A 21,027-nucleotide genomic window follows, 5' to 3' on the forward strand; every position below is an offset into this window, starting at 1 on the left:
CTGATTATTAACTCATGTCTTTTATATTCTATTCCTTGACCTAAAATGCCATTTTTTTCAAAAAATTACATCAAGCCAAAATGCTGTCTTTAATGCCTTGCGAACCTGTACTCCTAAATCTCTCGGCTCTTCACCAGCATTTAGCCTACTTCCATTCATACTATATTTACTATTCCTTTTAAACCAAACTGCAACACCTGCTGTAATGACACCTAAGAACTGGGTACAATCAATATCATTCTGTTTCCCAGTGATCCAGAAGAATCTTTAGGATCAAAAAAGGTAGAGTGAAAAAACACCTGAAGTATCAGTCATTAAGGAACTTCTGTTTAAAGACCCGTCACAGTCGCAGCTCCAGGTGGGAACTGCTTTTAAATTGAGTGTGTCAAGGATTACAGTACAAGGTAAGGTCGAAAAGTGTTCAGAGACAAGGCAAACCAGGAAGCAATGATCACATCATGGCAAGCCAATAGGCATTAAGGCATTTGATAAGCTTAACTGTTTAAGGTGGTTGAGCATATACAATGTTACTTATACTTTGGTAAACTTTTTCTTTCAATTCTTATTCAGTCAGAACAAAAATCCAACTTGTATACATCAAAGTACACAGAATATGAAGACTTACCAGGAAAGAGCTATCAGGCGTTATTTACCTGCCTGAAAGAATAATCAGAAACAGTAATAAGTGCAGAAGGCACCAGATGGATAATTTTAGTCAGCCCAAAACTTTATGAAGGACCTTATTCCTTAACACACACTTGAAATTTCAGCAATGCAAAGTGTAAAAAAATGTCTGCAATATAATTCAAACAAGATAGATTTCAGCTCTTGACAAACTGCAAAGTAAAAGTTCAAAAATAATTTGTAATCAGTTAAAGTAAGGCCTAGCCAAGAGAAAGTGCCACACTCAAATTGCATAGTGAGCATCAAGATTCAGGAGGATATTTTTCACAATTCTCAATCTATCTTTAAATTTGCAGAGAACGTACATGTTCAATTAACTGGAGTGTTTGACAAGCCTGACTAGTAGAAAAAGGAGCTACCTTTTCACATAATCCATTGCACATAATTTCATGTCATATTTTCAGTTGACAATACAATTCATCTTCCCCCTGGCAATGTAACATGAATAGGCTTTTGATTTCATACCGGTTCAATGTGAACGATCCCAGTTTCAGAAGGTAGTCACACCCCAAAGCTTTAAACTGACCAAACTATAGTGAAACAAATACCCTCATCATTCAGTAATGGAACAGTCAGCAGCTAATTCATGATTACAGTTCAAAGTTTCAGTGATACCTCATACTTGAAAGCAGCCCATTTCTAATCTTCAACAGTTACACAACATGCCTTGATTAAAACAAGCCATATTACATTGCTATCAAAGATTTTACATTACTCACCCACACACAAACAGAGACGTTACATTACTGTTAACATATAAGACGACTTGCATACATATTAATTAATCCTTTCACAATTCAGGAGGTAACAAGCAGTTAACAGCCAATAAAGTATTTTTGAAGTGTAGTTACTGTCGTAATGGAGGAAACATAGCAGCCAATTTGCACACAGCATGGTCCCACACACAGCAATGAAATAAATGACTAGATCATGTTTTTGATGTTGGTGAAGGGATAAATGTTGACCAGAATATCAGGAAAGGTTCCCTGCTCTTCAAATAATGCCATAGGAACTTTTACACCCACCTGAGAGGGTAGATGGGGCCTTGGTTTAATGTTTCATCTGAAAGACTACACGTTCAACAGTGCAGTCCTCTTTTAGTACTGTACATAAGTACCAGCCTAGATTATGTGCTGAAATCTCTGGAGGTCATGCTTGCACCCACAATTCATGATTCAGAGGAGAGAGTGCTACCACTGAGCCACATATTGGGGCTTTACAGTACAGCTACCACCAGCAGTACACAGTGACATACAGATGTTCGGATTTAGAGAACCACCACCAGCAACATACACTGGGGCTTTGCAATACAGCCAATATTAAATCCCACACAATGGATGATATGGTACATCCAGGATTAGCATACATACACCGTACAGTCCAGCCAGAATTAACATTGTACAATACAGCCAATACCAGCACATACATGGGCTGTAATCAACAGAATAAAATATTTGCAAGAAACAGAAAAATCAAATCAGTTGTGTTGTAATTTTTTTCAAAACCTATTTGTTTCATTAGCTGGAACAGAAGCAAAGTCAATCTTATATTTTCCAGTTTATTGAGAACATATTGCCACAATCAATTCTTCAGAAACATGCCTGGTCCAGAGATGAGCATCACTATGTAAAAATAAATCATAAAACTATCCATGTTACAAAAGGTTATACACAGTAATAAAGATCTGACATTGTTGTAATATCAATGAGAATAAAACAAGGATTAGGATTCCATTTGTACTCCAAATAAAATCCTTTAAAGTATAGTCAGTGTTGTAATACAAATGAAAGCAGCTTGTTAATATTGTGCAGTTTAGTAAATGGTGAAGATGCACTGTGTACTCGTACTGTAACAGTATTGAAAGTGTGTTTTAAGGGTCAATTGAAGGAGGAGAGTGGCTACATTTAGGCACTTTGTCCAGCCTCTGGCATGAATGAATCCCCTATAATGTGTGTTCAGTATTGCTTCACTTACTAATATGGCTCGGGCAGAGCAGGTTGTTAACTTTTTGAGGACAATTTTTACACCCAAGTACATAATTGCATTCGTTCAGCAATTACTGGGGACAGAAGTATTCCAGAGGCTTATAACGAAGAATTATAAGTGAAAGTGCTGCACCAGGTGTTTCATCCACCCAATGCCCATAATTCCAATAAACCACACTGGAGCAAGTGTTTGCTATCTAATGGCAATCAGTGATTCCAGGACGCTAGTCTCTTATCTCTCAATAATGCATTTTAATTACATTCTTAATTTCGCTTGATCCAACAGGAAATCCAAAGTGCTCTGACTTTGAACACTAATCTGGACATTTCTCTTCTGGAATGAACTTTTATCCTCAAAAATGGGCAAATTTCAAAACTATGGCTGTCCAGTCCTCAAAAGGGTTAAATTACATCTATTTCATCCTTTTCATCGCCCGTGACTTCAACAATCTACAAGCATTGTACTACCATATATTTGAAAGAACTGTCCCAAATATTTCTAAACTGCCCCCCAATAAAAATTATTTCCATAAATTCCCAAGCTCAAGAAAACCACCAGCTCTTTGAGGGCTGCAAAGGACACTTCAGTAAAGGAAATCAGATTTATAGTTTACTTACTACTATGAAGAAGGATTTGCACATTTCTCAAACTCAGTTTGATAATGGGCACTGTTAGCAATTCATTGAAATCCAAGAGATTTTCCAGTAAGAAATGTTCAGTGCTCAGAATTAATGTAAACACAAATTAAGTTAACAAACCAAAAATCTAAAGTTCTCCACATGTAGTAAATGCAAGCACACTAACAATTCAACAGATATGCAAATACAGTGACAAAAGCTTAGAAAAAAACAAGCGGATTTCCTGAGAATTGGGAATTGATGTTTGTTACATTCAGGTCTACTAGCACATCATTCCAAAGTCTCTAAAAGCAAATAGCCTGAAGGAAAGGCTAACTTTACAGCAGGGTGAGGTGTACAATACCTCAGGGGCAGGCTAACTTTACAGCAGGGTGAGGTCTACAATATCTCAGGGACAGGTTAACTTTACAGCAGGGTGAGGTGTACAATACCTCAGGGGCAGGTTAACTTTACAGCAGGGTGAGGTGTACAATACCTCAGGGACAGGTTAACTTTACAGCAGGGTGAGGTGTACAATACCTCAGGGACAGGTTAACTTTACAGCAGGGTGAGGTGTACAATACCTCAGGGACAAGCTAACTTTACAGATGGGTGAGGTATACAATGCCTCAGAGGCAGCATAACTTTACAGCAGTATTGCTGATTGAAGTGCAGTGTAACATTATTGAGACTTTATTAGAGGGCGTGGGAAGAACCGCTATGACCACCTCAGCAGCAGTTTAGCAGACATCAAAGCAGAGCACACCAGCAAAGGGGAAGGTTTATCTTACATCATGGTAGTGTGGAAGATACTTCAGGAACAAAATTACTTGCCAGCCATCGAACAGGAGAATATGATTTCTAACACCATCTCAGGCACAGGCTTATTTTACAGGTGGGGGAAGCAAGATAACAGAACCTTAAGGGAGGGGGTTACTTTTGAACAGGGAAGTATTACTCTCTGCCTCAGGATCAACTTTATTTTGGGGAAAAAAGGGAAGTAACTTCAATGATGATGTTAGACAATCAATACCCTGATATTAATTTTATACAAAGTGCTTATATGCGGCAAACTGATCGGGATGTTAATGTAGGAACAGGATTCAGTTTTCTTGCAAACAATACCAATTCCTACTGCGCTCTACAGTGATTATCTTGGTATTCCGTCTGAAATTTGGGTGTATACTGTTTTTAAGTCAGAACTGATTGGACCCACTGTGGCTAGAAAATAAAACACCAGCAGCATGTGTGTACTAGGGGTCGCAATCTTTTGTGCACGGAGTACTGCACTAAAGTGAGCATGTCCCAGACTTCATTGCACCATATTCATCTATCCTTACAAGGCATCGTAGCTTATAATACCAAATATAATTGACATAATCTATTGACAAAACACAGCAATCTTAATATTTCAAACACAGGACAGCATATTAGTTACTATATCATTTAAATCTCAATATTTAGCACTGTACATTTTTTGCTTTGTTCAAAGGACTAAACTCACCTCATCTTGTACCAAATATTCAGAGACAAATTTACCAGCTTAAAAAATGGCTTAATGAAGCATACAAGAAAAAAAATTCAAGTAATACTATTTATAAATTAACCCCAAGTATAAAAACAGTGATTCCAATTCCTGGATGGAAATGACAGTTATATATATATATATGGCTTCAAGAGTTCAAAACCAAGATCACTATTGCTGAAGGATTTGAATATCGTAATTTCATGAAAGCAAAATCTTTCTCAAATTTAAAAAAAATCTGCCAAAATTCTCAATGCATTATTCGTTATAAGGAAGAACTTTTCTTACAAAACACTGGCCAGCAGTATTAGATGCAGCCAGGTACCCAAATGTGTAACTGGACACTTATGGATCCAAGGCTGGATGCCTGTAACAAAAATAAAAGGTTGGTGTTTCAGTGCAATTCCACCACTAGATGTAACCAACAACATTCAGTATTACACAAGTTGCGAAGCATGCTAAAGCACTCTAGGGTAGAGTGGTAATGCACCAACTTTTTCTACACTTTTATATTTCCAAATATTAGGTATGGAAGCCTAAATCCAACAGTGCTGGCCACTTCAAATTCCCTTAAAGGAATAAGTTAAATCCTTGGCAGGAGATGACCAAGTTAGTAATTAGTTCATAATCCACATTAGTATGCGAGTTGAGTTAAACCTATGGGTGTTTAGAACCAATCTGTACAACTATAAGTTGGCAAGTGGTGTAGGAAACATTGATCCAAAGGTTGTACATTGGTAAGGTTTAGTTTCATGAAATTATGATAATTTTGTTAGTGTTGCAAAGTCTATACATAAACTAAACACCCAGTGAATGTAACTAAGATTCCTTTAGAATATACACTTCAGCCAACAACTGAAGTAGCATTGGTGATGCCCAATGGAGAAACTGGGCTCTTGCAATGTAGTTGATGCTCAAATCATTGACTGGTTTGTTGGTGCATAGTAGTCAGTCTTTTCACTTCTTAATATTCAACATTTCCTTTGTCGCACATCAGTGCTGTTATGTTTGCTTTTTGTAAAGGGACTTGCGCTGCCATTGCCCACTTTTTTCTTTTCACCTGCGTTCTCCTGTTTTTGCAGTCTTGTTTCCTTCCATCGCAATGTGATATTCCTGTTAGAAACAAAGCTGTGTTAAAACTGCTATATAGACAATCATATTCAAAAATACGTTACATTACTCACGTGAGTTTCAACTTTTTCTAGTCCAAGAGCTCTTCTAGAATGATCAGGATGCAACTCATTAATACTCTCAACTCAAATTACAGACTAGCTCAGATACTTGAAATCTCGAAAGTTTGCACAAGTCAAAATGATTAATTTTCTGCTATAATCGTTCCAGTACCACCAAGGTGGTATATGAACTGACACATCAGTTACACTGGTAGGATTAGCCTGCAGTGTTGCTTCACTGTCCTTCAAACATGCATGATAAATGCACTCACTTTTATTCACAATGTTTGCTGTTTAGGATCATGACTTATTTGACACTATGCAGCTCCAGTTGTCCTGGAGCTCACAGAGCTGGTCTACTGGTCGGCCACCTATTCAAATAGGAGTTGTTGGTGGCAATTTGAGCATCATTTTGAGCTTCAATGTTATTGAACAAATTAAATGCCAGAAATAACAGCATAAAGTCAGCAACAAATTCAACATCACGCGCAGAGCATGGAAAGAAGGCATGCTATAAAGTATTTTGGATATCACAACATTCTGTGTTTGACTCTGAACTAGAAGAATTCTGAATTAAACACAACTGGCAACAGGTAACTACTTCAGTTAGGCTGTTAGGCAGGCTGCCCGGAAGGGAAATGTTCACTTTGAGGAAAGTTAAAATCAATTGCCCATCTTAAACACTTAAATTACATTCAATGTCAGCTGACCTTGAAGCAGTACTGATCGTCAACACTGTTTAAACATCCCAGCTGGAGGAAGAGGAGGATGAGGGCACTTGCAAGGAACTGTGTCCTTGATCAACTCAACCTCTTGATTGATGGATATGAAAAGCAGTGCCAGCAGAGCAGCATTAATGGCAATTTTCCCCTTGAATACAGCTTTTTCACCCCCTTCCATGAAGAGTGAATACTAACAAGATTACATAGAATTATACAGCACAGAAACAGGCCAACAGATCCATGCAGTTGCAAACATTCCAAACAAGCCTTCTCCCACCCTACTTCATTTAACCTTAGCAGCATATCCTTCTCTTACTTTCCCCCTCACGTACAGAGTTAAGATTACAATGAAGTCACTAATATTAACATGGCCTGAACTGATGAACTTAAAAAGGAGCTGGCTGAATCAGATGGAAGTGGCCGTTACATGCGATGATAGATATTTAATTTTTAAAAAATGTTCTTGGGATGTGGCGACGCAGGCATTTATTGCCCATCCCTAGTTGCCCTCAGATGGTAGTGTGGGCCTTCTGGCAGTTTTGATGCGACTGAATGCTTTCAAGGCGACATGAGAATCAATCATATCGGAGTGAGACAGGCGTTGCATATGGGCCCAGACTAGATGGCAGATTTTCTCCCCAGAAGGACATTAGTGAGCCAGCTGGGTTTCTCCAACGATCTAACAGCTTTCACGGTCACTTTTACTGGCACCAGCTTTTTATTTCCAAATTGTTTCTTAAACCGCACCCTGTAAATACTCTACAATAGTTCCTTTGTTGGGAGATGTTTGTGGGAGGTAGTAATTAGAGTTTTATTCATCCATCTTTGAAGGGAGACTTACGAACATACGAATTAGGAGCATAGTAGGCCACTCGGCCCCTTGAACCTGCTCCTCCATTCAATAAGATCATGGCTGATCTGATTGTAACCTTGACACCACTTTCCTACCTGCCAACGATAACCTTTCACCCCGTTGCTTATCAAGAATCTATCTACCTCTGCCTTAAATATATTTAAAGACTCTGCTTCCACCGCCTTTTCAGAAAAGAGATCCAAAGGCTCACAACCCTCAGAGAAAATATTTCTTTCCATCTCTGTCTCAAATGGGTGACCCCTTATTTTTAAATAATGACCCCTAGTTCTAGGTTCTCCTACAAGGGGAAACATAATTTCCACATCCACCCTGTCAAGAACCCTCAGGATCTTATACCTTTCAATTAAGTCGCCTCTTATTCTTCAAAATTCCAGCGGATACAAGCCTAGCCTGTCCAACCTTTCCTCATAAGACAACCCGCCCATTCCAGGTATTAGTCCAGTAAACCTTCTCTGAACTGCTTCCAACGCATTTACATCCTTCCTTAACTAAAGAGACCGATACTCTACATAGCACTTCAGATGCAGTCTCACCAATGCCCTGTATAACGAAGCATAACCTCCCTACTTTCATATTCAATTCCACTCGCAATAAACAATAACATTCTATTAGCTTTCTTAATTACTTGCTGAACCTGTATACTTTTGCGAGGCATGCACTAGGACACCCAGATCCCTCTGCATCTCAGAGCTTTGCAATCTCTCACCATTTAGATATGCTTCTTTTTTTATTCTTCCTGCCAAAATGGACAATTTCACATTTTCCCACATTATACTCAATTTGCCAGATTTTTGTCCACTCACTTAACCTATCCATATCCCTTTGTAGCCTCATGTCCTCTTCACAACTTACTTTCCTTCCTATCTTTGTGTCATCAAAAATTAGTAACCACATCTTCGATCCCTTCATCCAAGTCATTTATATCATGCAAATCCCCACCTGCCAAGAATGCAGCACGTTAATTTTGTCATGTGAACATTAATTTTAAACTGTTGCTGGAGTGAAGAAAGGACTTGTTTAAAAAAAAAATCACCAGACACTTGGCTGGAAAAACATTTGTATACTAACAGACAGTGCTTGGAGAGACAAGGGACTATTCCTTGGTCCACTTAACCCAAATTGGGCTGTGATCACCAGACATTGAAGGTGAGGATGCTCACATTCCAGGATGACTGCTAAGATGGCAGAATGCACAAACAAAAGTGGTCAAACCAGCTAGTGACATGATTAATCTGCTGGGTAACCTGGGGTTTTTTGAATTGTGCCAGAAAGAAAGAGGCAGAAGGCTGTTTGAACTGGAACCTGGAGCAAGGAAGCCTCTCTCTCTCTCTCTCTCGCTTTCTCCCAAGCCACCGGACTCACAAAACAAACGTAAACCTCAAGAGAGAAAAGACTCCGAACTCGAAACAAGTTGAAGTGTGCACTGGGCCCCAACGAATTACAAGTCTGACTGGCAACCAAAGACTTCACAGCAAACTCAAGGGACAGTAAAACAGAAACCCATCTATTGCCTCAAACTTTTCCCCTTTATTCTTTTCTGTCTCTATCTGTATGTGTTTATCACGTATGCACGCTAGTGTGGTTGCATCGCATATTTGTAGTCGGTAACCGGATTAGAGTTTAAGATTAATAAACTTCTACCTTCCTTGTTTAAAACCTAAGAAAACCTGTCCGAATTGATTTCTTTGCCTTACAATTGGAGCAGTGAACAAGGATTCACTGAGGGGGAAGTTAAAAACACGGTGTTTTTAAAATTAAACCCTGTTACAGTTAAACCAGGCAAAAGCGGAGAAGGAACCCCGAGACTCCTCACCTGGTCGTAAAACGTTGAAGCCCCAGCACTGATCCCTGCGGCACACCACTCGTTACATCTTGCCAACCAGAAAATGACCCATTTATGCCGACTCTCTGTTTCCTGTTAGCTAGCCAATCTTTTATCCATGCCAATATGTTACCCCCACACCAGGAGTTTTTATTTTCCGCAATAACCTTTGATGTGGTACCTTATCAAATGCCTTCTGGAAAACTAAGTACAGTACATCCATCAGTTCCCCTTCATCTACAACAGATGTTACTTCTTCAAAGAACTTCAATAATCTGGTTAAACATGATTTCCCTGTCAAAAGCCATGTTGACTCTGCCTGATTACCTTGAATTTTTCTAAGTGCCCTGCCATAACATCTTTAATAGTAGCTTCTAACATTTTCCCTAAGGCAGAGAGTATTTATACCCAACTCTTTCCCACTTCACCAGAGAGACCATCATGATTTCAGTTGGACCATGGGAGCTTGATGGGCTGAATGGTTTCTTTGGGTGTCCTAGCTTCTGTGGTCTGTACCCACCTTGATACTTCATCCAAGGAGCCTTTCCACATCACAGTCTCAGCTGTTTATCTTGCAAGAGTTAAGAGCTATAGTTGGCTAGCTCCAACTAAAATTTTTTTCCATACTAGTGAGTCTCCTGTGGTATTGCTTATCAGCCAAATGATATTGCATAAGGATAAGAGTGTTATGCCATGTTATATTCAATGTGCTATTCTGCTGCTGAAGTGGAACACTCCTATTAAAGCAACAAAGTCCAACTGTTAAGCACACACAGGTTCAGGTCAAAAGTTTAATTGTTGTTTCGTTAGGAAACTTTGCAGATTGGAGTGTGCTTCTATACTTCTGGTTCCAAGTAGATGACTGGCTTTACTTGTTCTTAGAAAATAGTTTGGCATCGTAACAAAATTTGATATCTTGAGTGTGTGGACTGTGCGATATTATTTACTTCAGTCAATGGTGCTTGTAGCAACGTTTGACTACAATTTGCCACTTACTTCAACAGTGCAATGAATACCCTGGTATTGGAGAGCAAAAGAAAAACCATGGATGTAAGAAATCTATAAAACAGAAATTTCTGCCAAAGCAAAAGTCAATCAGCCTCATTGTGACAGGTCTTCTGAAGGGCTTTCTCTCTCAGAAGAGAATTGGCCTGCTGGGCATTTGCAAATTTAAAAAAAAGTTAAGTCAGATTGGACCAACTTGGCCACCATAATTGAGAACTCCAATAAACAATGATCTTGTGTAAAGTAGCTGCATGAAGTGCAGAAATAAACTATTTTGCTCATAACCCTATGTAGACTGGGAAGGACTACACACATGACATAAAGCACACACTTCGCATTCTAAAACTGCTGCTGTGAAGGCTAATTTCATGCACATCATTATTTTCAACATTATTATACACAAGAGGTTTGAATATTTTTCAAACAATTGCACATACAAATGTGCTTCTACATTAAACACTACCTCAAATTGCTGTGGATGGAACAGCACTTCTAACATGACAAAGTCTGTTTAACTCTAGGAAAAAAAGCTCAAGTAGAAGGCAAATTTACCAAATACATTTGTAACAAAAACAAATATGTCCAAGCTTTTATTTCATGACTAAACAGTAAAAGTTCTTATTGCCTCATCAAATAAAGTGAAGTGAAGCAACGCTGGCAGAGTCTACACATACAGACAATTAAAAACAAAACGGAAAAGGATTCACATGGGATCATAAACTACCAAAAACAAACATGCACCACAAGACATGAGCGGCCCCTCACATTGAGTTGCATCTGATCTGTTACTTTTGGCCATCTTGCTGTACAACAAACTCAAATCAGAAATGGAAGCTTCATAAAGCCAGGATAAATCCACTATTGCTACAAATAAATCTCAAGGAAGGGGCTTTTATATGTATGTAAATAAACATTGGTGCCGATATCTTCGGATTAAGAAATGTATTTGCCTTACTAACACTGAATTACTGTGCGTGGCTTTTAGACCCTTCTATCTGCCCAGTGAATTCAATCAACTACACATCATTCTGGTATATATTCTACTGAATGCTAGTATGGAGCAGATGGCAGGAGTTGTTTCTGAAACAGTCCAAGAAGCGGCATGAACAAAGTGGATAGTCAGAAGCTTTTTCCCAGGGTGGAAGAGTCAGTTACTAGGAGACATAGGTTTAAGGTGCGAGGGGCAAAGTTTAGAGGGGATGTGTGAGGCAAGTTTTTTACACAGAGGGTGGTGAGTGCCTGGAACTTGCTGCCAGGGGAGGTGGTGGAAGCAGATACGATAGCGACGTTTAAGAGGCATCTTGACAAATACATGAATATGGGCCCCGGAAGTGCAGAAGGTGTTAGTTTCGGCAGGCATCAAGATCGGCGCAGGCTTGGAGGGCCGAATGGCCTGTTCCTGTGCTGTACTGTTCTTTGATCTTTGATCTTTGAAATGGCTGCTCCTTCCCCAGATTCACAGATGACCATCCGAAATGATATTAATCACTGTGACCTGGCTTTGAGGGACATACCAACTCATGGGGACAATATACTGGTGGATCAATGTTTTTGCTCCATTCCTGACTCTTCTAAGTCTTTGATTCGACCAGGGATTGGAGTTTCAGATCATAAGGTTGTGCAGCTCTTGCCTAAGTATTGACAAAAACTAAAAACTGTAAAACCTGTCAGGAAAGTGGTTAAAGTTTGGGATAATGCAGCCATTCAAGATTTGCAAACTTGCTTTGACAACATGAATTGTGATATTTTTATGGAAGACAAAGACATAGGTACGACCACAGACATTATAAATATTATCTTTTATGAACAGCTTTACGTCCAAACCAAAATGATTAAGATCTATCCAAATGAGAAACTTTTGATTACAAAGAACTTAAAAGTAATAATGAAGGAAAGAAAATTTGCATTTAGTGTTGGGGACCAAGCCAAACGTGATGAACTAAAAATCGAAGTAAGAAAGGAAATTTAAAATGCGAAAAATGCATATAAAGACAAACTGGGTAATTATTTTAGAACAAATAATCGCAGAGATGCACAGAAATACATGCATAAAATGACACCGATGTTGCAAATGAATTGAGCGTTTTTAGCCGATTTGAAAATGGAGAATTTGAGGAACATGCAATTAGGCAGCAGGCTTCAGTTCGTGAATCAAAAAGATCTTGTGTTACTATTAACAAATGGGAGAAAGAGAAGCAATTCAAGTGAGTGAATCCACAGAAAGCATGCAGTCCAGATCAGATCAATGGAAAAATTCTTAAGGAATGTTCTGATCAGTTGGCAGTTCCTTTTTCTCTGGTCTTTCAGAAATTGATCAATACGCATACAGTTCCTTGTTGTTGAAAACCAGCCATCATTGTTCTGGCTGCTAAGAAGTTGCAGCCTGTTGAGCTGAATGATTACCGATCAGTTGCTCTTATATCGATAGTCATGAAGTATTTTGAGTGCTTTGTGTCGAAGTGCCTTTTAGATCCTCTTGTTCCACATATCGAGCAGCTACAGTTTGCTTTTCAACCTCATAAATCAGTGAATGATGCTGTTCTGACCTTGGTCCATTTAACCCAACAGCACACGGATAGATTAGGCAACTATGCTCGTGCCATCTTTGTTGATTTGTCTTCCGCTTTTAATACCAGCCAAGCATTCAAACTTACTGAGAAACTGAAAAACCTTCATGTTAACCCTAGTCTCCTACCCTGGATTAGTGATTTTCTTCACAACAGGACCCAATGGGTATTAGCCTCCGGGATTTACTCGCAGCCCATGTTAATGAATACTAGATTTCCTCAGGGCTGTGTACTCACCCTTGCTTTTCATCCTCTATACGAATAATCGTTGATCAGAACGCGATGACAACGATTCTGAAGTATGCTGATGATATGGTACTTGTGGGCCTCATCAGGAATAAAGAAGTAAACTATAGTGACTCAGTGGAAAGATTCATAAAACGGCGTGATGACAATTCTCTTAAATTAAACGAAAACAAGAGGAAAGAACTAGTTATAGATTTTAGGAAAAAGCCAGTTAATGATATTGTTCCCAAGAAGATTCATAATGTGGACACTGAAATAGTCACCAGCTATAAGTATTTAGGTATCAAAGTAGATAATAAGTTGAATTGGAGGAAACAGTGTAGCGATGTGATGGCCAAGGGACATGCACGATTATATTACCTCAAAGTTAAAATCCTTTTCAGCAGATCCCACAATTATGAAACTTTTCTATACGGCTGTAGTTGAGAGTGCTATCCTTTTTTGGATGTCTCTCCTGGTACTGTTGTCTTAGGAATGAGATACTTTAAGAGTACGGAGATTGTTGAATCAGGTAGGAAGGGTACTTAATGAACAGATCTTTCTTAACAAAAGCTGCTCTTGAAGAATTTTGAAAGTAAAGACTGTTATGAGAATCATCCCTTGTCTCAGTATTACTGTTGAATGCATTCAGGGAAAAGGCTACAATCCCTCAAATGCAGGACAAATTGGTTCTTGAATTCGTTTGTGTCTTTCTCTAAGCACTTTTAACAAGAGCCTAGTGAATAGAAGAGGATACGTGCTCATGCTGGGGCTTATGATTGATCAATTATTTTAATGTACTGGAAATGGTTTTTAATAAATATTTTAATCACGATAGACTTTTTATGATAGGGCAATTTTATTTTTATTCGTTCGGGGGATGTGGACGTCGCTGGCTAGGCCAGCATTTATTGCCCATCCCTAATTGCCCTCGAGAAGGTGGTGGTGAGCTGCCTTCTTGAACCGCTGCAGTCCATGTTGGGTAGGTACACCCACAGTGCTGTTAGGAAGGCAGTTCCAGGATCTTGACCCTGCAATAGTGAAGGAATGGTGATATAGTTCCAACTCAGGATGGTGTGTGGCTTGCAGGGGAACTTGCAGGTGGTGGTGTTCCCATGCATCTGCTGCCCTTGTCCTTCTAGGTGGCAGAGGTCACGGGTTTGGAAGGTGCTGTTGATGGAGGCTTGGTGAGGTGCTGCTGTACATCTTGTAGATGATACACACTACTGCAACTGTGTATCTGTGGTGGAGGGAGTGAATGTTGAAGGTGGTGAATGGCATGCCAATCAAGCGGGCTGTTTTGTCCTGGATGGTGTTGAGCTTCTTGAGTGTTGTTGGAGCTGCACCCATCCAGGCGAGTGGGGAGTACTCAATCACACTACTGATTTGTGCCTTGTTGATGGTGGACAAGCATTGGGGAATCAGGAGGTGAGTTACTCGCCACAGAATTCTAAGCCTCTGACCTGCTCTTGCATCCACAGCATTTATGTGGCTGGTCCAGTTCAGTTTCTGGTCAGTGGAGACCCCCAGGTTGTTGATCGTGGGGGATTCAGCGATGGTAATGCCATTGAACGGCAAGGGGAGATGGTTAGATTCTCTTTTGTTTGAGATGGTTATTGCCTGGCACTTTTATGGCACGAATGTTACTTGTCATTTATCAGCCCAAGCCTGGAAGTTGCCCAGGTCTTGCTACATATGGACATGGGCTGCTTCAGTATCTGAGTCGTCGCGAATGTTGCTGAACATAGTGCAATCATCAGCGAACATCCCCACTTCTGGATTTATGATGGAGGGAAGGTCATTGATGAAGCAGCTGAAGATGTTTATTCATATGTAATTCTAATGAATGAGCAATGTACCCAAAATGAACTTGCGTATGAATAAAGTGAAATTGAACTGAATTGAATTCACAAAAGCCTTTATGAACTAATTCAGCATTTGAAAGTAGTCAAGAGGATTGAATGCAATTAGTGACAGAAAATTGCAATGGCTCAAACAGACCTATTTATGATTTTTTTTTAATGAGAGAGAAAAACTCTCGACATGTGTAGTCAAATAAGTTGGGGGCTCTACGTTCTTGCCACTGAGAGCTTGAAAAGCAGAAACACAAAACACAAGCTGGTCTACTATCAATCAGACCGTCGAGTCTATATTACACCACTGATTACACTTCCAAGTACTTTGGCTGAAAAGTGCTTTGTGATGTCCAGCAGTTGTGGAAAGCACTATATAAATGCAAGCCTTTTTTTTTTCTATCTGACACTGCCCAGTGCCACAAGCTGTTTATGGAGTGAAAACACCAGCAGAACAGCAGCCTGGATTCAATATCATATCATTCATATGACTGCCTCTCTGTCAAGTAATGAAGTGTCGGGGGGGAATACAGTAGCAATTACCAACTTCAAATACATGCAGAAATAGCACTGGTAGACTGGGGAAAAGGTTGTTAAAATGTTTACATCTCTTTGGTTGCCAAAGAACAAAAAACTCCCAATTCACACCAGCTTTTAGCCAGGAAGTCATGGCCTTTTACAAAAGTGAGAGCACCCAGAAATTTTGTCCATTTGACAGATGCGGCTCTCCAGACAGAACATCAAGGTGTATCTGTGCATCCGTTTTAAGTATCTCAAGACAATGGAGATGCCTACATTTGCAAAGCCGGCTTTGATATTTCACGCATGCATCTTTTACCCTATCAATGGAAACATGTGGCTGCAAAGAGAGGTGGATCATCTGAAATTATGATCTGGGGAGAGCATCAGCTGACCACATATCCTCTACATACTTTCCAGTTTATGGATGGGAGAAGTATTCCACAAGTCAAATTTTATCTAGTCAAGCTTAGACTTAACTCCAAAATTACATAGTTCATATCTGAAAATTATTAGCAAAGACAGTCACTGCATTTATGAAAGTGAAACATAAGGTCCCTTTATGTTATAAGACATGCACTACTACAGCTAAGACACAACAGATGGGAATTGATGGAAACTGAGCTCACACCTTAACACAGACAGCGGCTCAATAAACACATTTCCGTGCAAATTTCCTCCAGTTGGAGCATAGAAAATGAAGTGTTTAGAGATGGTGTGGGGGAGATGGAGAGAAGGGGAAGGAGCTGAAATAAGAAAGGTCACACTACCTACCTCACTGAATGCGCACATCCCACTAAAAACAGGGGAAAAAAAATCAATCAAATGGTGCTAAGCCCAGGTTACACAGTAAACAAGGCATGACACCATGGTCACGCACAAAACAGCAAACAAACAAGCAGCACTATGGTGCAGGTCGTCAGCTTTCAAGGTAAGTCGCAAGAGCCTTCCATGTATTGAAGAGACTGGACTGCAAGGTGGGATTCCGTGAGCACAGCTCAGCATGCAAGATTAGGTTCTTTACAGAATGCAAGTGTATTCTTTACTCATTTTATCCAACACAAACCTGCTTGAGGCCTTATACATATTTTGAGATAATGCCAATACTCAAACTGCAATTAGAAACACTTAAAAGAATGAAATAATGCCTCAGATTCAGGTGACCCCGTCATGCTGCATTGCATCACAGGTAGCAAGATACTCAGTAGTCTCACAGCAACAATGTGATATACAGTTACAAGGCAACAATTCAATGTCATGAATAAAAATTGGTTGTTTTAATTCATATTAGCCATATACTAATTTTGACTGTGACTAGCCAGTAAGGTAGGCAAACGCAGCCAAAGGTCACCGGTTTGCTGTTTACCAACCCTAAATCTTTGTGAGGCAATACTCCTATCTTATTTATTATTCCCTTCCCCACCCATCCAAACAACTGAAGTTTCAAAAAATACGTATGAAGAAGTCAAATTTTTAAAAGATTAACACAACAGAAGGACTGTAATGTCTACTCTGCAAAAGAATTAGTCCTGCCTCCCTAGAATGTTCTACCAATTGGAGACATCCCAAATGAACAATCTAATTTCAACTATATGTCTTCTGCTGGTTTAGTTCCCAAAGAGTCATTCTGCTGAAAATATATACCTGCGCCAACACACACCTTAGTAAGGGTAGCCAACGTAGGGGTGCATTACTCACATCAAGATTACTGACACCTCAACATGGCACTCAAGTGTCCAAATATTTATTAGTGTGAAAAAAGATCGACTGTAGTCAACAGTTGTTAAACTAAATGTTTATCATCTAAGAAATGTATATTTTTACAGTGACTTTCACCTTAGGGTAGGGAAAAAGTAATTGCAATACTCCTATTGGAAAAAACAGACCAGCCCCTGGGATCAGTAAACAATTCTGCTTTAATTTCATGATTGAATTGAAATGCCGGAGTTAAAGAGCACTTAAGAGTTCCTGCATTCACAAATCACACCAGAGCCAATCTGTGCGACAATAAGCTTTCATTTTGTGAGCAACAACCAGGAAAACAATAATAACTGTAATAACTGGTAATGTACTCATGCCAAGAACGGAAATGAGTAGTCCTTCCGATGTGTTTTCTTTTTAAGAGCACAATTACTATTTAGTAATTTTGATAATCGAAGAACTTAGAATCATAGCACAGGAGGCCATTCAGTCCACGGTGCTTGTATCAACTTTCTCAAGGATCTATCCAATTAACCCAACTCACCCACTCTTTCCCCATTTGCTTGCAAATTTTTTCTCCTTCAAGTATTTATGCAATTCCCTTTTGAAAGTTATTATCGAAGCGGTTTCCACCATCTTTTCAGGCTCTGTATTCCAGATCATAACAACTCACTGTGTGAATGTATTTTTCCAACCTCTCCCCTCTGGTTGTTTTTGCCAATTATCTTAAACCTGTGTCTTCTAGTTACTGATCCTCGTGCCAGTAAAAACAGCTTCTCCCTATCTACTCCCTCAATTTTGAGTACCTCTATAAAATTTTCCCTTACCCTTCTATGCTCCAAGGAGAACAATCCCAGCTTCTCTATTCTCTTCACAAATCTGAAATTCCTAATCCCTGGTAAAATTCTGGTAAATCATCTTGTGAATCTGCTTCTCCACGATGAATAAGCTACCCTTCAAATGATGGTTCATCTGTATTTTCAGTTTTTACAAAAAGTATTTAACACACTTGTTTTCTGAATGTCATGGTAACCTGGCTTCCAAGGATATTTCATGCTTTTGACAGAGGAAAAGCTAGGTCTAGTCTCAATATCAAGAGAACAAGACAATGTTATCTAATTTGTCCCCTTACCTCAACGGGTTTTTTTTTTGAGCAAACATTAAAGACATGACCCACATTAAACTTATTTGCCGCTGCATAAATAATGACAACTTGCACTAATATTGTGCCTTTCACATCAAAAAATGTTCCAAGGTAGTTTACAGAGACACAGATACTGAGCCTGAGGAGGAAAGATTAGGTGTGGTGACAAAAATTTGGTCAAAGTGGTGTGTTGAGGGGAAAAAGGTCAGTTGAGAGCTGGACGAACTTGGGCAGGGATGTTAGAGCATGGAGCCCAATGGGTGAAGGCAAATCTGCCAGTGACGGAGCAAAGCTACCGAGGGGTGCACAAAAGCCTGCAGTCATAAATGCACTGAGTTCGGGGGAGGGGGTGGGGGGAGTGATAGAGATGGGGAGGGATGAAGCATCGAAAGGATTTAAACATAATGATGAGATTTTTCATTTTGAGGTGTTGGGGGACTAGGAGCGAAGGAAGTCAGTGAAGACCAGGGTATGGGTGAATGGGACTTTGTGCAGGATAGGATGTGGGCTCCCACACCATTACTTCTGGAGTTCTCCAAGGCCTCTATTTCTCATTTACATGTTTTCCCTCAGCAACATCATCCCAAAACACAATATCAGGTTCTGCCTAGATGTACCTCATTGCCATCTCACTCAACCTCTCCACTCTCTCTGATTTGTCACACTGATTGTCCGACATTCAGTCCTGGATGAACAGAAATTTCCTCCAACTATATATTGGGAAGACCAAAGCTATTGCGTTGGTGCCCGCCAAACACCATTCCCTATCCCATGTCATTGTCCGAGGCTGAACCAGACCACATATTTACATCAAGACTGCTTACTTCCACCGAATAACATTGCCCATCTCTGCCCCTGCCTCAGCTCATCTGCTGCTGAAACCCTCATCCATACCTTGGTTACCTCTAGATTCAGCTAGATTCCAATGTTCTGGCCAGCCTCTCATCTTTCACCTTCCATAAACTCAAGTTCATCCCAAAACCCTACTGCCAAAATCTAAACTTGCACCAAGTCCTCTTCACCAATCACCCCTGTGCTTTCTTACCTACATTAGCTACTAGTCCAGTAATGCCTACATTTTAAAATTCTCTTCTTCGTTTTCAAATTTCTCCATGGCATGGCTCCTCCCCATCTCTGTAACCCCCTCCAGCCTACAATCTTTCAAGATCTATGCAGTCCTCCAATTCTGGCCTCGCTGTGAGCAACAGCTGTCTAATAACCTTATAAAATTTTAAGAAATTAATTGAATATTTTAAAAATAGCTCTTTCTCATTCCCTTATTAAGAAAAATTCTTCAGCAGCCAGGCAGAGCTGACAAAGACACAAAATAGCAATCAGGATAGATTTAGGCTTTCATCAGGGAACCTGTTATCTGACCAAGGGATCGAGTATAGAAGCTGGCCTTTGTGTAGGCATTGCTAGGCTTGATGGAACCTCATGCCCAGTAAACGAAACAACTGTCAGGGTGAAATTAACCAGATGTTCTTCCAAGAGATAAGCAGAGAGATGACCTCATGGACCAGGGACTGGAGTGGGAGGGGTATACTTTGGGTACCCGTAACTTGATAATTGGATAGTTGGATGGGAAGACGCAATTGAATGAGTGATTGGCATGAGATACCCACCAACCCCTAAAAGCAAAGCATGTAATGGACAGTCAAGGAAAAAGGACAAAGGGAGGAGGCTCTTTTGGGTTGCTAGCTTCGGTTTAGCACCCCAATCAGACTAAAGGTGTGGAAGAGATCATTACTGCAGGCAGCAGAGACCAAGCCATTCTGCCCATCTGATCAGGGTCAGGAAGCCTTCTTACGTGTCACGGGTCATATGTCTACTATATCTATTCCGATCATGTGTTGTATTTAAACTGTCACTTCTCAATAAACCACTTTAAGCTTTTAAATTAAACCGCTTGTAACTCAACTCTTTTATGCAATCTGTTACCCCGATCAAACTATACAGTGTGTCCCCAATCTTAATCACTCCACCATTGGTGATTGCGCCTTATGCTGTCGAGGCCTTCAGCTCTGGAATTCCCTCCCTAAGCCTCTCCACATCTCTCTCAAACCTATGTCCTTAACCAAATATTTGGTCATCCATCATGTGGTTTGGTGTGAAATTTTGTTTGATATCGCTCCCGTGAAGTGCCTTGGGATATTTTACAATGTTAAAGGTGCGATATAAATGCAAGCTGTTATTGGTAACTGAGTTTTAGATGGGCTGTAGCTTACAGGGAGTAGAGAATGGGAGGCTGACAGAAGAGCATTAGAATAGCTAAGTCTGAAAGAAATAAAGGCATGGATGAGAATTTCAGTGGCAGATGGGTTGAGGCAAGGACAGCAGTGGGCAATGTTACATTGAGAGATCAAAGCAGATGCATTCACAACTTGCTTCTCAGTGTCAGTTCAAAGGATTTTCTGCAATCTTGTGTCTGCCCTTAGGACTCCCATTCAATTCTTGGGGACTTTTGGGTTCTAACAGCCAAGTATTTCAAACTGACCAACATTTTTGGAACTCTGGCATTTCATTATTTCTACATCTCCCTTATTGGATCTCATCAGTCTAAGGAGACCTTTAGAAAGTGATTCGGACATGATCATGTAAGTATGTACCC

General features: G+C 39.9%; 1 protein-coding gene across 1 annotated transcript in view; it reads right to left on the reverse strand.

Moving 5' to 3' along the window:
- Positions 1-2,203: 2,203 nt before the first annotated feature.
- ptdss2 (phosphatidylserine synthase 2) overlaps positions 2,204-21,027 on the reverse strand; it is a 146,034-nt gene continuing 127,210 nt past the window's right edge. Inside the window, exon 12 of the mRNA XM_068045989.1 lies at positions 2,204-5,925. Within this exon, the coding sequence (XP_067902090.1) occupies positions 5,784-5,925 (142 nt within the window). The 3' untranslated portion in view covers positions 2,204-5,783. The remainder of the gene's footprint in view (positions 5,926-21,027) is intronic.

Source organism: Heterodontus francisci, chromosome 14 (genome assembly GCF_036365525.1).
Source record: "Heterodontus francisci isolate sHetFra1 chromosome 14, sHetFra1.hap1, whole genome shotgun sequence".
Lineage (NCBI taxonomy): Eukaryota > Metazoa > Chordata > Chondrichthyes > Heterodontiformes > Heterodontidae > Heterodontus > Heterodontus francisci.